Source organism: Ambystoma mexicanum, chromosome 3p, assembly GCF_040938575.1.
Source record: "Ambystoma mexicanum isolate Mex_15411 chromosome 3p, UKY_AmexF1_1, whole genome shotgun sequence".
Classification (NCBI taxonomy): Eukaryota; Metazoa; Chordata; class Amphibia; order Caudata; family Ambystomatidae; genus Ambystoma; species Ambystoma mexicanum.
In genome coordinates, this window is record NC_090925.1 from 768,953,650 (window position 1) to 768,973,440 (window position 19,791).

The 19,791-nt window shown below is 49.0% G+C and overlaps 1 protein-coding gene across 4 annotated transcripts in view; it reads left to right on the forward strand.

Annotated features, from left to right (window-relative positions):
• LOC138580846 (zinc finger protein 615-like) overlaps positions 1-19,791 on the forward strand; it is a 338,520-nt gene that overhangs the window by 129,585 nt on the left and 189,144 nt on the right. For all 4 annotated transcript variants that reach the window (XM_069651715.1, XM_069651717.1, XM_069651716.1 and 1 more), the window contains one exon: positions 14,943-15,041. In XM_069651715.1, the coding sequence (XP_069507816.1) occupies positions 14,943-15,041 (99 nt within the window). The remainder of the gene's footprint in view (positions 1-14,942; positions 15,042-19,791) is intronic.

Consider the following 19,791-nt stretch of genomic DNA (forward strand, 5'->3'; position numbering starts at 1 on the left):
GATCCTTGGTAAGATGACCCTGGCCTGGTACACTGTAGCCCTATGCACTGAGGGGCTGCAGTCCATGGGCTATGGGACCGTGATACGCTGGAACGCATGCACGAAATACACTATTTTGGTGTTTGTTCGTTCGCGCATGCATCCACAGCACGCCACACTGAGTCTCATACCCTCGGCCGCATGTTCATGACTCTTGGAGTCGGAGGCTGGTCATTGCACATGCGCACTGACCAACCCCTGCGGTTCGGTTCCCAATTGCGCACGCTCCAATATATAGTGATCCGGTCTCCTTAGCAACCCTACACAGCTCGGGACGCGGACTGGATCACCGAGACATGGCCTGTCTCACACCATTGCACCACTCGTGTATTTTGCAGATTTGTAAGTGCTCTTCACTGCCTAGAGGCCCTGGCCACCCAGGAATTTTTATTAGACACTGAAACGCCTGGCCCTGATGCAGTTGTTTACAGCCCTCGCAGATTACGCTTGCACTTCTGGAACAGCCATATGTACGTTACCTTTAGGGATATCTCACGCTCCCAGGGTTTTTTCAGATCTACATGAGTTTTTTAGATCTACATGTTCTTCTCCATTTTCGTATACATAATGGAGCTCTGTCACCTAGACTCGTAATCCATGTACCCCTTTCTCCTTGGGTGGCTTTGCGTTTCAAACTGTATACTGCACTCCTTGCAGTGGGCCAGCCCATGCACTAGGGCATCTCCCCAAGCTATTGGGTGGATTTAGCTGCCTTCCCAAGTCAGTCCTATATAATTTACTTCCCCCACAGTTCTATACCTGACACACCTGCCTTTTTTCCACAGAGGTTCCTGCATCATACTGGCGCCACACCTGGAAGGATTCAATTTCCCCAGGGACTTTACTCCCCCACTAAGAATGTTCGCCGCATGCGCGACCAACTGCTAGAAGTAAGTGATTGGCCATACCTTACTCACATTCCACTCTGCCTCACTGTTCCACTATCTGGGGACTTTGAAGTTTCCTTATCTCCCTAGGTATTCAGACATTGCGTTATCCTCTTCATGTCTCCTCTACAGGTCCTTTTTCAGCTTGACGTACTGTGTCCATTATTTTGGACTCCTTTATTGGGACCCTGTGAATCTTGCACAAGCTCCCCACAGTGCATTTGCACTACACCCAAACCCGACGCTTGGGGCCCACCCCTTTCAATGACAACAGGAGCACCCCTTCTCAAGGTGGGTGTGGCCAGCTCTTTTGCCATTTAATTGCATTTTTAATAAGTTTTAATCATGGTTTATAGGAACCCCTCACTCCTTCTCCCCCTGTCCCGTTCTGTTGAGCTATGTATCCATTTTTTGGAGGCCAGGTGTAGATTTGTTTCTTCTCACCCCATGCCTTCCTTGTCTTCACCATACGCTCTCTCTTCTCTTGTAGAGCGACATCCGTAGGCCCAGTGAAGGTAGCCTTCACTGCCTGCCGAAACGTCTTTTGGACACGTAATTTCATTGCGGCCCACCTCTAAATCAACAGGAATACATCTACCAACGTTGACCTAGGACTGGTCTCTACACACCCACAGCACTCATTAATTGACCTTTTGAGTCCACCAGAAAATTATCTCTCCCTCTTTGGAACTGGTTTAAGACTAGAAATAGCCTGGTTCTCGGACCACAAGACTAAAAACTTGTCTTATAAACCAGCTGGCAAGTGACTAGACTCCAGTGGGTCGCTAATTTACTTGCTTTTCTACACCACACACAACCATGGCAGAATAAGTCTGTCCCATTTTACAGGTTTACAGAACTAGTGTTTCAGTTCTAGGTGTGTGGTCTTTTTGCATGTTTTGTATATGCTGCACAATTAGAAATATATGTTGGGAATTAATTCCGTTCACAACAGTTTTTTCTCAATTTGTATGTATGTACACCATTGGTTGGTGAACATTTGTAATGTACAGCATCTGTTGGTGACTTTTTGAAAGTATAACCTGTTCAACACGTTCCTTGGAAAAATGTTTGCTTTGTCAAAAATGGCCTAAATTAAAATGGCTAGCAGTCACAACAGTAGTCCATCAGAATCATTGTTTTCTTGCTCCAGATCGGTGAGATTGCCTTTAAATGGGTTAGCCGGAGATATAGGCCCTCATTACGACCCTGGCAGTAAGTAAGCTACATTACCGCCATGGCGTAATCATCGTTTACGCCATGGACCGATGGCGTAAAGAGCGCCATATTCTGACCCATCGCGCACAAGCATTACGCCATGGCGGTAATGTAAACTACGCCATGGCGTAAACAGCCCTTACCGGCATCGAATGCCGCGTTGGGTGACCTACCGCCACCCATCATTGCGCCGACCGTAATGAGCGGGCCCCGTAATTAGCGGGCACCGTAATTAGCGGTCACCGCAAATAAGCAGAACCGGAAGTAGCGTCATCGCGGCGGAACGGGAAACAGCACAGCGGCCATCTTTAAAAACACAATCCATTGCCATCCAACCCAACCACACTACATTCGACCCTGATTTCCTCACCTAACCATGCCAAAAGTTGTTAAAAAATACTGCGACAGGCAGCGGCAGGACCACTTCAGTCGCGAAGAACTAACCATGCTGGCAGAAACGCTGCAGGACAAGGCAGACGTCGTCTTCTCATCAGAGATGACGAGACCAGCCATAGCCTGGAAAAAAGCAGTATGGGAACTCGTGGCACAACGCGTCAGTGCCGTAGGTACCACCCCACGCACCGCCAGACAGTGCCGCAAAAGGTGGGATGACCTCCGGCTCCGAGTAAGGGGCATACTGTCAGCAAACCGCAACCTGGGACTGGCAACTGGCGGTGGAGCAGACTCCCCACTGAAGATGCAGCCATGGGAGGAGACATGTGCCTCATTGATCGGCATAGAGTGCATTGAGGGCGTCGGCGGAATGGAGAGAGGAGCCCCGACATCAGGAGACACAGGTAGGTGCCTCCAATTCAGCCTTGCAAAACACCCTGAATCAGACTTACATGGGAATCACAATGTCGCCCCATATGGCAAACGCAACACATCAGCAGAAGACCCACACCCTGCACACATGCAGCATGTACACTCTACAGCAGGCACACACATTCCTGCATGCTCAACCCACCCAAAAGGGAGACAACCTGTATGTCACGGCCTACAAAGTCCACGATCTATCCATCTAAACCATGGCACTCATCACAATGCCTGCTCAATGTCCGCTGAACCATCAATAACACTTTCCCTCCTCTGCTCCACCACAGGATCACACTCGGACACCGGCAGGGAGGAGAGTGGCACCACCCCAGCCAAGAAGACCAGGACAGAGGGAAGAGGCCACCAACCATCCACCTCTGCTGGACCCATGGCCAAACCACAGCAGGCCAAAATTCCTGTTGCCGAACAGCCCAGGGCAGCAATTCCCCCCGAGGAAAGGGACATGATGGCACCCACGGCAGACCCACAACCACTGATGCCCACTGAGGGGATCGTGTCTGCGGGGAGCAGTACAGTCGGGGAGACTGCAGCCATCGCAGCCTGTTCTGACAGCGATGTGGCGAATGGGGATGATGACATGGAAGGTCCCCCCAACACCCAACTTACCTCCCCACACCTGTCCCCATGTAGCCTGCATGGACAGGACACACAGGGGCAATCCCTTGGAGGTTCATGGCCAGCCACTCCAAGCCCTGTGGGAGTAGGGGAAGAGGGGAGTAGACCTATTGGGCCTGCAAATGCAACCTCCATTGTGCCTGATTTCAGCCAGGTGCTGGACCAAATATCAGCGAGGCAAGAACAACTGGCGTCAATCCTAACGCAGCATGTTGCTGATTGTGGAGGTGCCAGTTCAGGCATGGAGAGGTGTGCTGACAGCATCAAGGCAGCCATCCAATCAGCAAGCACGAACATATGCACAGAACTAGCCGCAGTGCGGAATATGATTGGTGAACTGATACGGACAATCATGGACACAAGGCGTACCGAGCAGGCCGGTACCTCCTCAGCTGCAAGTTCGGCCCCATCCAGCCCCGTCCGCAGGTCATCCAGGACCCGGAGGAGTACAGGCAGGGGGGCCCCAGGTACCGGGACAGGGGGCTGGCAATAGTGCCCGCCCAGTGGACCACTAAAACATTACCCACTTCACCACAGGCACTGGCACTCCTTTGCAGGGATTTCTGGGGGGAGGGGGAGGGGGGATTGGTTGTGTTGGGGTGTTCAGGGGGGAGGGGGGATTGGGTGTGTTGGGGTGTTCAGGGGGGAGGGGGGATTGGGTGGGTTGGGGTGTTCAGGGGGAGGGGGGATTGGGTGTGTCATAACTTTTCAGAAGCACAATACACTTTTTCGTTTATCACAAACCAAATGTGTGGACATTGCTCATTGTGAATGTGTGCTTTATTGTTGTACAGTCTACAGTGTGCATATACCAGACACACACAGTGCCCCAAGTGCCGTCCACATGTTACACGCACACGCTGTGTGTGCTAGAAGTATTGGTCAATGAGATTCTGACGCATTTCACGCCCCTCCTGTGCATCGCTGCCTCCTTGAGGTGCTGCCCCATCCCCACCCTCATCATCCTCATCATCAGGTGGTTGCAGTTCTGCGTCAGGGGGCAGAGGCATGCTACGTCTGACGCACATATTGTGTAGCATGACACATGCCATGACGATCTACGCAACCTTCTCATGGCGGTACAGGAGTGCCCCGCCAGACCTGCTGAGGCAGCGGAAACGTGCCCTCAGTAGGCCAAAGGCCTGCTCTATCACCACACGGGTATGTGCATGGGCACGGTTGAAGTCCTCCTCATGCTGGTTCTGTGGGTTCCGGACTGGTGTAAGGAGCCATCTCTTCAGGGGATAGCCTGCATCACCTGTAAATGGGCAACAATGTATGTGTCAGGAATGAGATTGCTTTCTGAACATGACGCGCCACCATGCCTTGCATTCAACTGTTACTTTGCACCAAATTTAGTTGTGCTAATGGATTCACACTATGCAACCGGTATATGTTCATGGCTCTCATGTACTGTTTTGCATGCCAAGACACAATGCAGGGGGGATAATTGCCTTGTGAGTGCCCATCCACTGTGTCCGTTCAGGCCGTTACTTTATGTGACCTGGCACGTGTCCTGTGAGGTCAAAGCTCACATGATTGCAACATTGCTGTCTGGCTCATTATGACCCCTGGGAACAATACTGGTGTCAATGAGGGGAGTTTGTGGGTCTTGCTGTCTGTGTAGTGGTGCATTGATGTTCCTGTCCGACATGTGCCTCCTTTGTGCGCAGTTATGGGGGACAGGCCTTTCAGTTGATGGTGTTTGGTTACGTGCATGTAGGTGCGTTCCTTTGGAGTCAATGTGGTCACATTTCGTACAATGCACTTTCAGATGGTTGTGTCATGGTTGGGGTACAATTTCATTCACATGTTAGGGCTGATTAGATCAGGCATCATGTATACAGTTGTCAGATGACGTGAGTGCTGCCTCAGGGTATGATCTGGCTACTGCTAGTCGCAGCCATGTGACGTATGCATCACCCCCCCCCTTTCTGCCAGGTGAAATATACATTGGTACGTCGATCACCTACACACTTCGCATTTCCATGCTCATGACATTAGACTCACCGAGTAGGCAGGATCTTGGACCTGCATGTCGCTCCATGTAGCGTGGTATTGTGGAGTTCCGAAGGACCATTGAATCATGGGTTGATCTGGGGAATCGGGCACAACAATGTGTGAAGATCCTGTTGGAGTCGCAGACCATTTGCACGTTGATTGAGTGAAATAGTTTACGGTTGCGGTATGGTACCTCCATGGCATGTGGGACCACCAATTCAACATGGGTGCAGTCGATGGCACCAATACAACCAGGTATGCCAGCTAGTGCATGGAAACCCACTTTGGTGTTGGAAATCTCCTGGGCAGACTGTGGCAATGAGATGTGGTCGTCTGTGTGTTTGAGGAGGGCATCGAGCACTTGGATCAGTGTACGTGAGAATAATGGTTGGGATATGCCATGCAAGTGGCCCACTGTGTGCTGGTAGGTGCCTGTGGCCAGGAAGTGGAGCACGGACACGACCTTCAGTAAGGGCGGGATGGCGCTGGGTGTTTCTATCATGCTGACGATGTTGTTGTGTATCATGTGCACAATGTTGGTGATGGTGTCCCGGTCCAGTCGATACAGGGTGTGGATCTGCTCTGCGGTGAGGTTGAATGGACTGGCTCTGATGCGTGGGATTGGGGGCTGCCTGCGTGGTGCCACTGGCTGTGCTGGTGGGGCTTGCTGGCCCTGCCTTGCCCTCCTTCTCCTCCTTAGTCTCCTCTGTACAGCTTGTTGTTGTTGTTGTTGTTGCAGTTGTAGCACTCGCATTGCTATCAGGTCCTCCAGCCCCAACATTGCTAGTCCTATTGGTATCATTGTGGAGTGTGACTGGGGCTGGTAGGGGTGGGGTGTGCTCTTTTTGCACTGGGAGAGTCTGTATTGCCTCCACCTGTGCTGATTCTGTGCACCTGTGGCAGCTGGGAACACTGCACATGGCCATTTACGGTTGGTTTGCGATGGCGGAATTAGCACCATGGAGGTAAGGTACTTTACGGCCTTGGCAATGGCGTTAGGGGCATGTCCGCTTGGTTTGTGATCTGCGTAGCTTTGCGCCATGCCGGTATTTACGGCATGGTGGGTCGCGCGCACGCGACCTTGGTGCTGTTAGCGGCACCGTAAACTACGATGTCGCTAATTGCACTTTCGCGGGTCATAATCGGACCTAGCGGAAAAAGATGCCGGTATTCATTTACCGGCATCGTTTTCCGCTTACCGCCTGGGTCGTAATGAGGGCCATAGACTTAGTGTTATATCCAGAGCAGTTGCTTGGGTTCTACATTTATTGCCTTTGGAGGCTAATTATTTATGAGCCTCACCTGTAGGAAAATAATCACATGTAAATTAGCAGTGTGCAAAACAACCCGCGTGGGTATGTCAGCTCTTCTTTTGTATACCACTGATCCCACTGAAAACAGTTAATTTAACTGTGATGATTCGCCAGGAATCATCACTTCTCCCCAAGGGGGAGCTCTTTCCCACGAGGCTATGGAGGTGCAGCCGCTACTCAATAGTCTCCCTAGGGGAGGTTTAATGCGGGAGGATCTCATGAGGAAGGATTCCCCCCCCTCTGGAGATAAGGGCGATCACCTTGGGCACAGCCCGTTATATAACATTACATCCCCACATGCCTTATGCCCCCCCTCCATTTCAAACCACTATATTGAAAGCAAACCTATGTTTTTCTGTAGTGCCAGGGGTACATCTGAGACAGAAAATACTGGGACGTAGAAGAGCACTGGAAACATGAGCAATACTGACTGTGCTGGTACTGAGACGAGTTGGCTCACAGTAGGCATCAGGAATACCAATGAGCCATTGACAACAGGCGCTGCCGTTACGCTGGGGCGGTGTCAGCCTTGTATAATGGACAGAGAAGAAGGACTCTGCGTCTTTGTCTTCCATCGTCATTGGAGAACCTGGGAGTTTCGAAGTCCGCACTCGACATTAAGAGAAGGCTCTGTAGAGGGCAAAGGCGAATGGCTGGGGTTGTCCGTGACGGGTCCTGCATTGGCAGGACCGAGCCCAATGGGAAGTAGGCGAGGCAATGGCATGACCTCCAGGAGGAGGTGGACCGCGTGGTCCCGGAACAGTGCAGAGACTGCAAGAAGCCACAACAAGTGGAGCGGCTGCAGAAACAGTAACAAGTCAAACAGCTGTAGGAAGCGGCAAGGAGACCGATCCCAGTCTGCGGAGAGACCAGTGCTGTGCAAGCAAATCCCAGAAGGTACCGGAAAGCACGGGTGGACTGGCAGGCACATGGGGGGAGGTAGAGAGGTCTCGGCTTCATGCTGGTGCAAGTTTAAGGCATATCAGAGGACCAGCAAGGGTCGGGGACCCACAGTGGGGTGAAGAGTGCATCTGAGGAAAACATCTCTGTACCAGTGGCTGAGATAAGTCCACTGGCCATCAGAGAGAAGGGTCTGGCACCCCGATATAGAAGGATTCGCAACTTTGTTGATGTAATGGAAAAATGTCAAGATAAAACCCAAGTTGAGAAAGAACTTGCAAACAGCAGGAGAAGGGAGTCTTTCTCCTGGTAAAAAAAACTGAATCCCTTCAAGTACACTGAAGAGACACCAGGGGGAGGGAGTAATTCCCCCTGGCCTTGTTGTGAAGCCTCGTTATGAACTGTATTGGAAAGTGCAGACCAGTACCAGGAGAAGGGAATCATTCTCCTGGTCCTGAGGGTTGACTGCACAAAGTGCTGGAACTGCCAGCCAGGGGCAGCAAGTCATTCACCCTGGCATTTGTTTACAAGCTGACATTTGGGGAACACCACCCATGTACCAGGGAGGCATTCTCCTGGGGAAAGAAAAATCTGTTAAATTGCTACAAGCCAGGGGAAGGAAGTCATTCCCCCTGGCACTGTTTTTCAAGAGAACATTTTGGAATCGCCATCTGTATGCCACGAGAGGAAAGTCATTCCCCTGGAGAAGGAACTTTCTGTTGGATTATCTTAGTCTTTATTTATAGTGTATGGATAGAAGTAGGTCCTGACGTAGGACAGTGGACTTTTCATTTGGACGGACATTCTGACAGATCCTTAGTGTTAGTTTGAGGCAGGGAAACTCCTCTTAGAGATAGGGATAGTGAATTTTCTTTTATTATCAATAAAAGTCTATAACCTGTAAGGGTATTGTAACTAAGAGCCTCATTCCATGGTTGGTGGTAGTCATGACGCTATTTGCGCCATGACTGCCACCAATGACGGGTCTGGCACCGGTCTAGTTCAATGGGGACTTACCGGTGTAGTCCGACCTTTGCGGGACCGGTAAATCCCCATTGAAAATGGCCTCCCCATTCCCGTTTGAGCCCACATAGAGCTCAATGGGAATGGGGAGAGCCCAAATAACGGGCTTGCATATGTCAAGCCCGTTATTTGCTCCCTGGTCCCTTAACGGGTCCCGTCCATAACGCCAGGTCAGACCTGGCGTTAAAGGAGGGACCCGCTAAGGGACCTTGTAGTAGGGCGGTAAGGGATTACCGGCACCGGTCTCCTTACCGGTGCCCGGTATCCCTTACCGCCCTACTTGGAATGAGGCCCAAAGACTCTGACACGTAGAGGACATGGTGATTATTAGAAACGTTTATTCAAGTGCAAAAAGCAAAACGAAACCATATCTCGCCCTAACTCTAAGAGGTGTTTCATTGCCTGAACTGAAACAACTATTGTCAGAATGTCCAAGGCAAAAGTCCCAATGTCCAAATGTCAGAATCCTAACTCTGTCCCTCATACTCTAGAGATAGGGATAGTGAATTTTCTTTTATTATCAATAAAAGTCTATAACCTGTAAGGGTATTGTAACTAAGAGCCTCATTCCATGGTTGGTGGTAGTCATGACGCTATGTGCGCCATGACTGCCACCAATGACGGGTCTGGCACCGGTCTAGTTCAATGGGGACTTACCGGTGTAGTCCGACCTTTGCGGGACCGGTAAATCCCCATTGAAAATGGCCTCCCCATTCCCGTTTGAGCCCACATAGAGCTCAATGGGAATGGGGAGAGCCCAAATAACGGGCTTGCATATGTCAAGCCCGTTATTTGCTCCCTGGTCCCTTAACGGGTCCCGTCCATAACGCCAGGTCAGACCTGGCGTTAAAGGAGGGACCCGCTAAGGGACCTTGTAGTAGGGCGGTAAGGGATTACCGGCACCGGTCTCCTTACCGGTGCCCGGTATCCCTTACCGCCCTACTTGGAATGAGGCCCAAAGACTCTGACACGTAGAGGACATGGTGATTATTAGAAACGTTTATTCAAGTGCAAAAAGCAAAACGAAACCATATCTCGCCCTAACTATAAGAGGTGTTTCATTGCCTGAACTGAAACAACTATTGTCAGAATGTCCAAGGCAAAAGTCCCAATGTCCAAATGTCAGAATCCTAACTCTGTCCCTCATACTCTAAGTTTAAACTAAATAAAAAGAAAGTATTGTTAGCCCAAATGGAATGGCGCCCTCCCCCTATTCAAAAGACAGTTCTGGAATCCCCAGAGCTTGAAATATTGTGGAATATCTCCCTTCCCCGGCCTTGTTCAGGCTTCTTGTAACGTTCACCAATTTGTTGGGGAAAACTCTGTCCCTAGTTATAATTATAATTGTTCTTTTATAACGCACTTAATGCCAGAGATTGGTTTCTAAGTGCAGGATCGGAATTCTAACCTGTGTTGCACTGTGTTGTCTTGCTTCCAAGAGCCCTTCTCAGGCTTCTTTTCTGTCTGTGGGTCCCCGACCCTGATAAGCAACCTGGTTCCTTTTCAACAGGCACAGTTGTAAAAACAGAGGAGTTTGGATGTGTTTCCAAACTCGGGTGGGCCCTTGACCCTGTTTGGCAGACCTGGTTTCCTCCTACCAGGTACTGCGACAAAGAAGAACAGCCTAATTGCACTCCCAAGCTGTGGTGGGTCCATGACCCTGGTTGGCAGACCTGGTTTCCCCCCACCAGGCACTGCGATGAAGACTAATTTGGATGCACTCCCAACCTATGATGGGTACCCGACCCTGGTTTCCTCCCACCATGCACTACGACAAAGATGAATAGCTTGGATGCACTCCCAAGCTATGGTAGGTCCTTGGCCATGGTTGGCAGACCTGGTTTCCTCTCACCAAGCACTGCGACGAAGAATAGCTTGGATGCACTCCCAAGCCATGGCGTCACTTACAGACTTGGTTTACTTGCCTGCCAAGTACTGCATTTATTGTCTATCTCTCTCACAGTTCTCTTTATATGGATGCAGGTCCCAGACTTGCACTGCAGGTTTTCACCAGTACCCCGCTAAACCTGGTTCACCGTTCTGCCAAGTATTATTCACTGGATTAGGCCTTCTGAATGTTTTCATTTTTGGTAGGGTCCCAGACCCATTCATCTGGCTATTTGGATTTACATGCCCCCTTGGATTGTCTCTGCCATTTTGCAGGGCCCCTGCCACTTCCCCGTTCATCAGCGTGCCTTATGTTGTAGTCGGTGATGTTCTCGGGACGTCTTGTGCACCTTCCATCAGCAGTGGGGCTGCCACTGCTTCCTTCACTCGTCTCCAGAGGCCCGCGACACCACCGTACCTGCTTCTTCCTTGTCGGCATGGGCCCGTACTCCATGGCTGCCAACCATAGAGGATGCCAGGAGTGTCTTCCTTGCTGCTCACCGTGCTGTCACTGCACACTGGACAAGCTTGACAGAAACCTTCTCCTTGCTCGGCTCACAAGTCTGCCTTTCTTCTTCTCTGAGCATACTCGGTCTTGTGGTTCCTCCAAGGCGGGCTTAACACTTTGTCAAGTCCTTCTTTGCTTTTAACTCTGCTCCTTCCAATCAGCTGTCGAGAACCACTAGAAAGGGCATAGTGGTTCTGGTAGGTACTCTGTACTGCTCTGTGCCTCCTCCTCGTCTCAGTACTCATTGAGTTATGATGTTGAGGCTCACTAGAAATCTTCCTTGTCTCAGTACTCTCTAATTCTGTTTTACTACATAAATACATGGCATAGGAGGGTAGGGGCGGAGAGGGAGGAGATGAAGGAGAGGTTGGGGTGCTATAGGGATACCGCGTTCTCCCGATATGGTCATCACTGGTCCCACGGGGGGTCTCTTCCGCTGCGTACCACCCCCAGGGGGGACTATCATGTAGTAGCCTCACCTCCATGGCCTCATGGGAAGGGGCTCCCCCTTCGGAAGCAGTGATGACATCCTGGAATTCGTCACAAGCCACAAACATGCCATGCATGTGTAGACATCCTTCTTCGACACCCTTACACAGCATTGCATTAAAGAAGTGCTCAATATGTATTTATTTTATTTATTGTTTGCTTGTTTGGCGCTTATACAGCAAGTAAAATACTGTTTCAAAGAGCCCACAGGGCGAGGGAAGGGAACAAGGGAGTGAAATACATTACAAAACACTATTGTCATGGCCACTGGTCAAGGGCCATTGCCTTTATACACCAAAGGGTCCAAATGGACCCAGTCCTGGCACCTTTGGCGCCAGGCTCATAAGAAAGTTTGCTTTGCACACTTTATGTCTAGGGCACGTGCATCCAGGCCGGGCGTGGCCATTGGAAAGCATTGGAAGGCACGTGCAGAAGTCTGTGGGAGTAGCAAGGTGGAGCCACAAGACGGGTGTAAAGGGGAGTGGCTGGGGCCAGGCTATTTAAGCCAGCCCCACCCGCATGCAGGCGCTTTGCGTTAGTCTGCTGTGTGCAGCGTAACGCTTACCGCCGCCTGAAGGTATCTTACCTGTTCCCATCTCAGCACACTCCTCATCAGGTTCTGGAACATCTTCTTCAGCGCACCTACCTGACTCCAGCCATACCAGCGCTCGAAGCGCAGCTTACCTGATTCCAACTCTGCATCTTCAGCGAGCACCTTACCTGTCTCTGCAAACCCATCGCCTGTAGTGTGTAACATCTTACCCGATTCCCAGAGCCATCGGAGTCGGGCTGCATCCTCACCAGTTCCAGCATCCTTATGGATCCATCCTTCTGGCACCCGCCGACAGGTCCTCGGATCACCGCTCTCCATCAGAAGACGTCAGGCCATCCCTGCAAGAGAAAAGGAACGCTCTGGTTAGAAACTGCATAAATATCTTACGCTTGACCGCGCAACACATAAGCCTTGCGTACAACCCAAAACCCTACTTACCTTTGAATGGGGACTGCTCAATTCCCCTCTGGCACCGTTTGGTCCTGCTTCCAACACCGCGATACCGCATGGCCATCTTTACACCTATTGTGGAGAGAAAAGACATTACAAGAATTAAGTACAATAATCATTGGGAAAAGACATTACAAGAATAACAGACAATAATCATTGGGAAAAGACATTACAAGAATTACGGACAATAATCATTGGGAAAAGACATTGCAAAGGATACGGACAATAATCATAGTTACAAACACTTACCTACAAATTGATTGGTCACAGTCGGTCTGGGCCGCCACGCACACGGACCAGTGAAGCAACTAGGTCCATCAACTGCGCCCCTGGTGATGAGAAGCAGGATGGAAAGCTCATCCTTACAAAACAACAGGTGAGACCATATGGGAAAACGCATGCTCCTCTCACTCTGGAATGAAGGGTTCGAGGGGGATCTCAATTGAACCGCAGCATTCCCACTGCCTCTTACCTTCTCCCAAGGGCATTGCCAGCAAACAGAACAGTCAACACTACAGCACCCGGGGGTAAAGGCTGATCCAGGGGAGCCAAGTCCAGGAAGGGCTCCAACCGTGCCCCAACGTCCCCGCAGAGACCAGGTGAGCGAAACAACTATAATTAATAAGAGCAATGGAGGGAAAAGGAGGAAGGACAAACCTACTATGCCTTGTGAGTATTCAGAATGTGCAAGTGCAACGAGGAAAAAAGGGCAGAGGGCGTAATTGGTGGGGAGTCCGGGCTCATGGGTGAGCCACAGATGAAGTGCTTGGGCTGAAGAGTGCTAGATGGCCAGGGGCCACGTTAAGAGTAAGTGAGAACCTCTGAGGCGGAGGGTGTGCCAAAGGAAGTGCTGCGGGTAGACAGGAGCTGGGCAGATTGGGTGTGGGAGGTCAGGGAACCCGAGGATGCATAAGAGCCCCGGACACCAGTCACAGCAACTGTGGTATTAGCAGAGAAGAGAAGAAGGGAAGGAGGAGGTGAAGAAGTAAGTCTTGAGGAGCTTCCGGAATTTAAGAAAGTCCTGCTCAAGGCGCAGAGGCAGGGGAGGCTGTTTCATAGGAGGGAGCCAGCTGAGGAAAGCGATCAACCACAATGTATACAAAGAATAGTTAATTACAGACAAGAGGGGAACAAACAAATGTGTACTACTTTTCGACATCTTATTTAAGCCTTCATCAGGACCAAGAACTATATGGTGATCGTCATTGTCTGAATTACTGAAGCATTTTGATGAATTAATCAGCTGTGTTTTTTTTACTTTCAACTAAGTGAGAAATAATGAATAAGACAAAATTACTATGGTCCCCTTAATCCAATTATTCATTGTGAAAAAGAATAAAAAAGAGTAATTACGCATATGTACTTGTTTGGAGCCGAAGTGCTTGAAATGGCAAGATTAGCCACTGCTTCAATTAGTGCTGGTTGAATTCCTGTATCTCACTTTATTGAAGGGTGAGAGTCTTGAACCCCCATGAATTTCTGCCAGGTTTTTACATCTGCAAAAAGTGGTAGGAATCTATAGGGGGCTGCCATGTTGGCACAAGGTGGCCACAATTATAGGTCACTACTGTGTGTTAATGTGTGAATGGGCGTAATCTAGGTGTATTTTCTGGGTGGACCAGTAAAAGGCACAGAAACCACCTGGATTTCTGCCCCTTTCACTGCCACATCCAGGACAATTATCAAAATCTTGGAAAGAGGACTGTAGGCGTGAACGCAATCATAATGGCAGTCCAGTCTGACAGATTTACCGGCTCATTCAAAATAAGGCTTCCATCTCAGAAAAATAACTTTTTCCAATCAAAGCATATTTCAAATGCTCCAAATGCGCAGTAGCTTGGAAAAGAGTTCATAGTTTTGAAGTCCCGGGGCAGGTGGAGTGAAATAGGTAGGGTCAAACATTTTGCCTTTAAAAAAAACAATAATTGTACCTTTCATTAATTATCCATACCATCACTCTTGCAGGCCGCACCCCTAATTTACAAAAGCCACAAGAGGAAATGCAGGTAACACTATTCGGATCTTGTTGATCATTTATTCAATGTCCAATTTTTTAGATGAATATGTACGCAATCATTGGGTATTCAAGGCTCTTCCAGCACATGATTAGATCTTTCAATTGAATTGTGTGGGTTGATAGGGGGTATCTGTATTTTAACATTGTATGTTTTCATTTTGTATATAGAAATTGTATAAGTTAACGCTGGGCCATTTTTCCCCAGACATTGTTTCAGTACACATTAAAAAAGAGGAAGAGGAAGAGACCTGTACAATGGACCTTGGGAACAGCGAAAGAAAAGAAGACATCCGTTTTCTAACTGGTGAGTTACCAGTACTCCATTGCATAGGTTTTAAGAACTAGGACATTAATACACATCTGCGTGATGTAGATTTCCAGGCGTCATATAGGTAGAATCTCCAGGGTCAATTTCATTAGGCATCGGTAGTAGTGCCATCAGCTGCATGATACAGTTAAGTATTAATGTGGGACATCATCTGATTGCAAGGGCTACTTGGCTTCCTGTTCTTGTTGCCTCAATGAAATCAGTGCTTAAAAATAGATATAGGTCGCATCATAGATGTAACTTAACCAAACGAAGCAAGATCGAATTTACTTCACACAGCATTAATTAGGATTGTTCATTTAAAAAATTACAATGCAAGGAACATCTCCCACTTCCTACCAATGGCAGAAAAATATTCATCACTTAGTATAGTGTATGCTACCATGAATATAGTATCAAATGGTAACATTTTTTAAGAACAGTTTGTTTATATAGTTTCCTTCATTCAGCATCAGAGGTCAGGGTATTTCGCAGACCTTTAAGCTTGGAACTGTAAACATTGCCTGAACTATGAGGTGCTCTAATGCAAAATGCGGTACACTACCCACCAAGCCACCTCATACTCGACCATCTCAAAACTGCTGGGCTCACAAACTCATCCAACTGCATTCTAACTCTATCCTCCTTGCACTGATTTCTCATAAAGTGCAGTCTTGTATGCGCTGTCACATACGGCACACAAATCACTCAGAGTCTCAAGGATGGTTCATGGGTCTTTATTAAAATGGTTGTGGGCCCTAAGGCATCCTCTTCTCTCGTCTCTATTGGTATCTCCTCCCCAAGCCAAGCTTCTGTAACCTCAGCTTAGTGCTACTCATCAGCAACCCCTATTGTCTAATTCCTGTTTCAAAATATGAATGTCTCCCTAAAACGATGGTTCTCAAAACTCCTTCAGGGACTTCCTATCTTCCCTACTGTAGCCAGGTGTTAGTATTCTATAGGGAATTGGGAAGTGCCTTGCACTTACTCAGTGTATTAAGGCCTGTTCACTCACCCCCCGCTTACCTCTTCACTTCTTTATGATTGGTGTCTTACCCTCCCCCTTACTCAACTCACTATTGTTCTGTCCCTCCAATATGTTTCACTCCTCCTAGCACCCGCCTCCACCCTTTGAGGTTCCTTCTCCTCTCAGTTCATTTCATTACTCCCCTTCTTGCTCCCCCTCTATGCTACTCCTTCCCTCCTAGCACTACTACTCTTATCCTTCCTCTACTACTACTACTAGGGGGAGAGTTCCTCCTCCCACTACTGCTACTCTCCTCCTCCCATTACTATTGCTACTCTCTTCCCTCCCAGCTATCCCAAAATCCTTCTACCACTCTCTAACAATCACTTCACGTTCACTTCTTCACTTCACACTAATTCTCTCTGCTCGCTTGCCACACAAACACGCACACTCACACTGCAGAAACACTTTTGCTCCTAAACTAATACCTCACCTTCTCCAACAATCTTCTCCACAAGCTGACGCTCCTTCCATCCTCCTGCTGGTCTCTTGGTCCACCTCCACCACTGGCCTCAGTCAAACAACCCATACTTCAAGTTTCGTGTTCCATGCTTAAATATCCCTCCCCTTGTGCTGGTTGGCCATTCATTGCTTACCAAGCTATTTCTCTCTTTTCCTCTCAGGGCGTGTATGTGCAGGGGAAGTCTTTAAAATGGGGGTTACGCCCTGCCCGCTTTCTCCGGGCGGGTCTGTCAGGGAACGGTAAGGGCTTTGCAGAAAGTTTGATACTCGAGTTTTTATTGGGGGCATGATGTTTGCCTTCCCTAAGGTAAGTGTTTCCACAGGTGTGTTTGGGTCCCTTTTCATGAGTCTGATGGTCTGGTGGCCCCTTTTCATCCAGGGCTGCTCTTTGCAAAGACAGAGCATGGTCTCTTTCGTGGCTGCGGAGCAATGGACTCCTGGCTTGCTCCTTCGTTGGTTTCCCCTCAGCTTGTGTCTCTCTACCGGTCATGGTGCTTGTGGGAGGGTTGTTCTCTGACAAAGGGACGCACATTCCTGATGCGTTGCTTTGTCTCTCGTGGGGCGCTGGTTGATCTGTCTCGCTCTGCCGATTCATATGGTGTTAGATTCTAGGAAAGACTGAGAAACTCTAACGAGCATAGTGATTTTGAGGCAAGGCTGGAGACAGTGATCTGCAAAGACACATACTGGCACAAGGGAAGGGACTGAGATTGGGGTCTTCTCAACATATTCAGCACTCAGAGTTGAGGCTAGCTATGGCTTTCTCCATGTACCTCTCCCTTCTCACTTGCCTCTTGACAATGCCAGTGCACTGGCCTTGTCACACATTGCAGAGGGATCAACAGACACTTCCTAGCCCAAGGGATCTCATTCAAACAGTTGATTTTACAAAGAAGTATACCAAGGGTTTAGGGTAGACTGAGAATAAGGGAAATTGCTAATTTACTCAGAATTGCATGTTAATCAATTACCAGTGCAACACAGGCGAGTAGTCGGATGCAGTGAAGTAGACGGAACTCCTTAGGATCAACACAAACAGCTTCCCTAATTCTTATAAAGCCCAACCGTAGGATGTTATGGAGCCTTATGCCCAAAAGTCACCAGTTCCAAAGCATATACTTTTTCAGGTAAGTTCTTATATGAATAGGCGTGCCAATGGTTATGATTAATGCAAGGGTTCCAAAGATAGCTAAAAGTTCAAGTAAAGTTCAGGTGAGTACTCAGCTCAATCTAACACACTAGGATAGGTGTAGGGAGGGGTCTTTAACTCAGGTTAAACCATTAAATGTCAGGTCAGGGTGAGTTAGGGGCAGGACTTTATGCCCTAGTTACTCTGTGAAAGACAGGAGGAGAAAGCAACAGCAAAGTACACTTACCCTCCTGGCTCAATGTTCTATGAATGCCACGGTTGGAGTTTCCTGGACTTCATTTCAGGCTTGTTCTTCTGTTCTTGTTCCTACTGCACGGGTCACCTAGGCATCTAGGCAGAAGAGATACTTTGTTTAACAGGATTTTGTTTTGGTCGGTCGTGGTGCCCTGGAATCAATTCCAGAGAGCTTTCATTTGGAGAGCCAAATGAGGACAAGTGAAGACCTTTGAGGGAGAGACAGCCACAAGACACCTCAGGGACAGGAAGTAGACAAGATCCAACGAAGGTAACCACAATCAGGCGGTGGCAGGTGATCGTACAGTGGCAAATACAGGGCAGCCCCAGTATAGCTTGCCTTGGAGTGAGATGACTGAAAGTGAAAGGGCAGGTGACTTGTGGCACAAGCTGAATATCTGCCAAGTTCCAAGGCTCTACTCAGAAAAACGACGGTTGCCACAAGGTAGCCCAGGTGAGAGCTTTTCAGTCCACAGGTTAGCCCAGGCACACTTTCGAAGGATCAGCAGGCACGGATCCCTGAGCAGAGGTCGAGACTGGTTGTTCCTACCTACCCAGGGGTCAAAGCACCAACAAAGGCCTCCTTGAGATCAACTAAAGCCAAAAAAGTGAGGGGTGGAAGTTTTTGAATTCAACTGAACCACTGGCACTGCTCTGGGCAATCTTCCACACCACAGTTTTTAGCCCGCCTTTGCCATTGCAAAAGGGGTCTAGCCATATGCAAAATCACTCAGGTACTGCCACCAATGGGAGAAGCTCCCCCTCCCCCCCCCCGGAACTGCTAGACCAGGTCCCCTCTGCACAGAAACACAAGCGACCCCAGACATGTTTCAGTCTTGAGGTGCAGCTCGGTTCCCTATGGTGCAGCGAGCAAGAGACCCACGTCTGGGAATGCCATCTCTCACAGAAGGAGACAAACTGAAAACAAAAAAGTGATGGGGTGGGAACAAGCCTGATTTTCATATGGTCTTTCACTTTTTGTAATGGCATGACAGGCGAAGAACAATGATCTGGAGGGTTGCCCAGAGCAATGCCAGAGGTTAAGTTTAATTCTAAACATTCCAGCCATCATCTCTTTTGTTTTGGTGTAGTCACCCTGAGTGGGACGGGTATGCCCAGACATGGTTCCTGTGCCTGCTGGGCCTAGAGACCCAAGCTGCTCCTCAGACACAACAATGCCGAAACATGTTTGGGGGAGCTTTTGGTCTCACGCAGAAAGGATGTGACAAAGCAGTTTGGGCTGGACTGCCCGTTTTGTGGTGGGACCAAGCCTGGTTTGCATATGGTCTTTCCCTTTTTTTAATGGCTTAGCAGGCGAAGAACGATTGTCTGGAGGGTTGCCCAGAGCAATGCCAGAGGTTAAGATTAATTCTAAACCTTCCAGCCATCACCTTTTTTGTTATGTTTCTTGAGATCACAGCAGAGGAGCAGTGCTTCACCAGGACAAGACCAGAGTCGATGCAGGTCAGCTGCAGGGGTCATCTTTGGGTCATGAGTGGGCTGCTTGTCTTTGTAGAAGTCATGGTTCCAACGATGATTTTATGAACAGTTGCAGGAGCCCTCCTTTAATCCAAGCCCACCAATGGTAAGGATCTGCACCATTCAAACGGCAGTGTCTATCGAGTCATGGATAGCCACTGATCATTGCATCTGCCCAACAACAGACTTTCTGGCACCAACGATGTGGATTGGGACTAGGCAGTCTCTGCCCCTTTCTCTGGCTCACTCACACAACGCCTCTTAGCCAGCGAAAGCCACCGTTTTCCCTGGGAAAGATATTTTGTTATAAAGCATTTGCTGACCTGAGAAGGCAGGAAGAAGACCAAAGAACAATATGGCTAAAAAACAAGCAAACAGAATGTGTGGCACTGCCA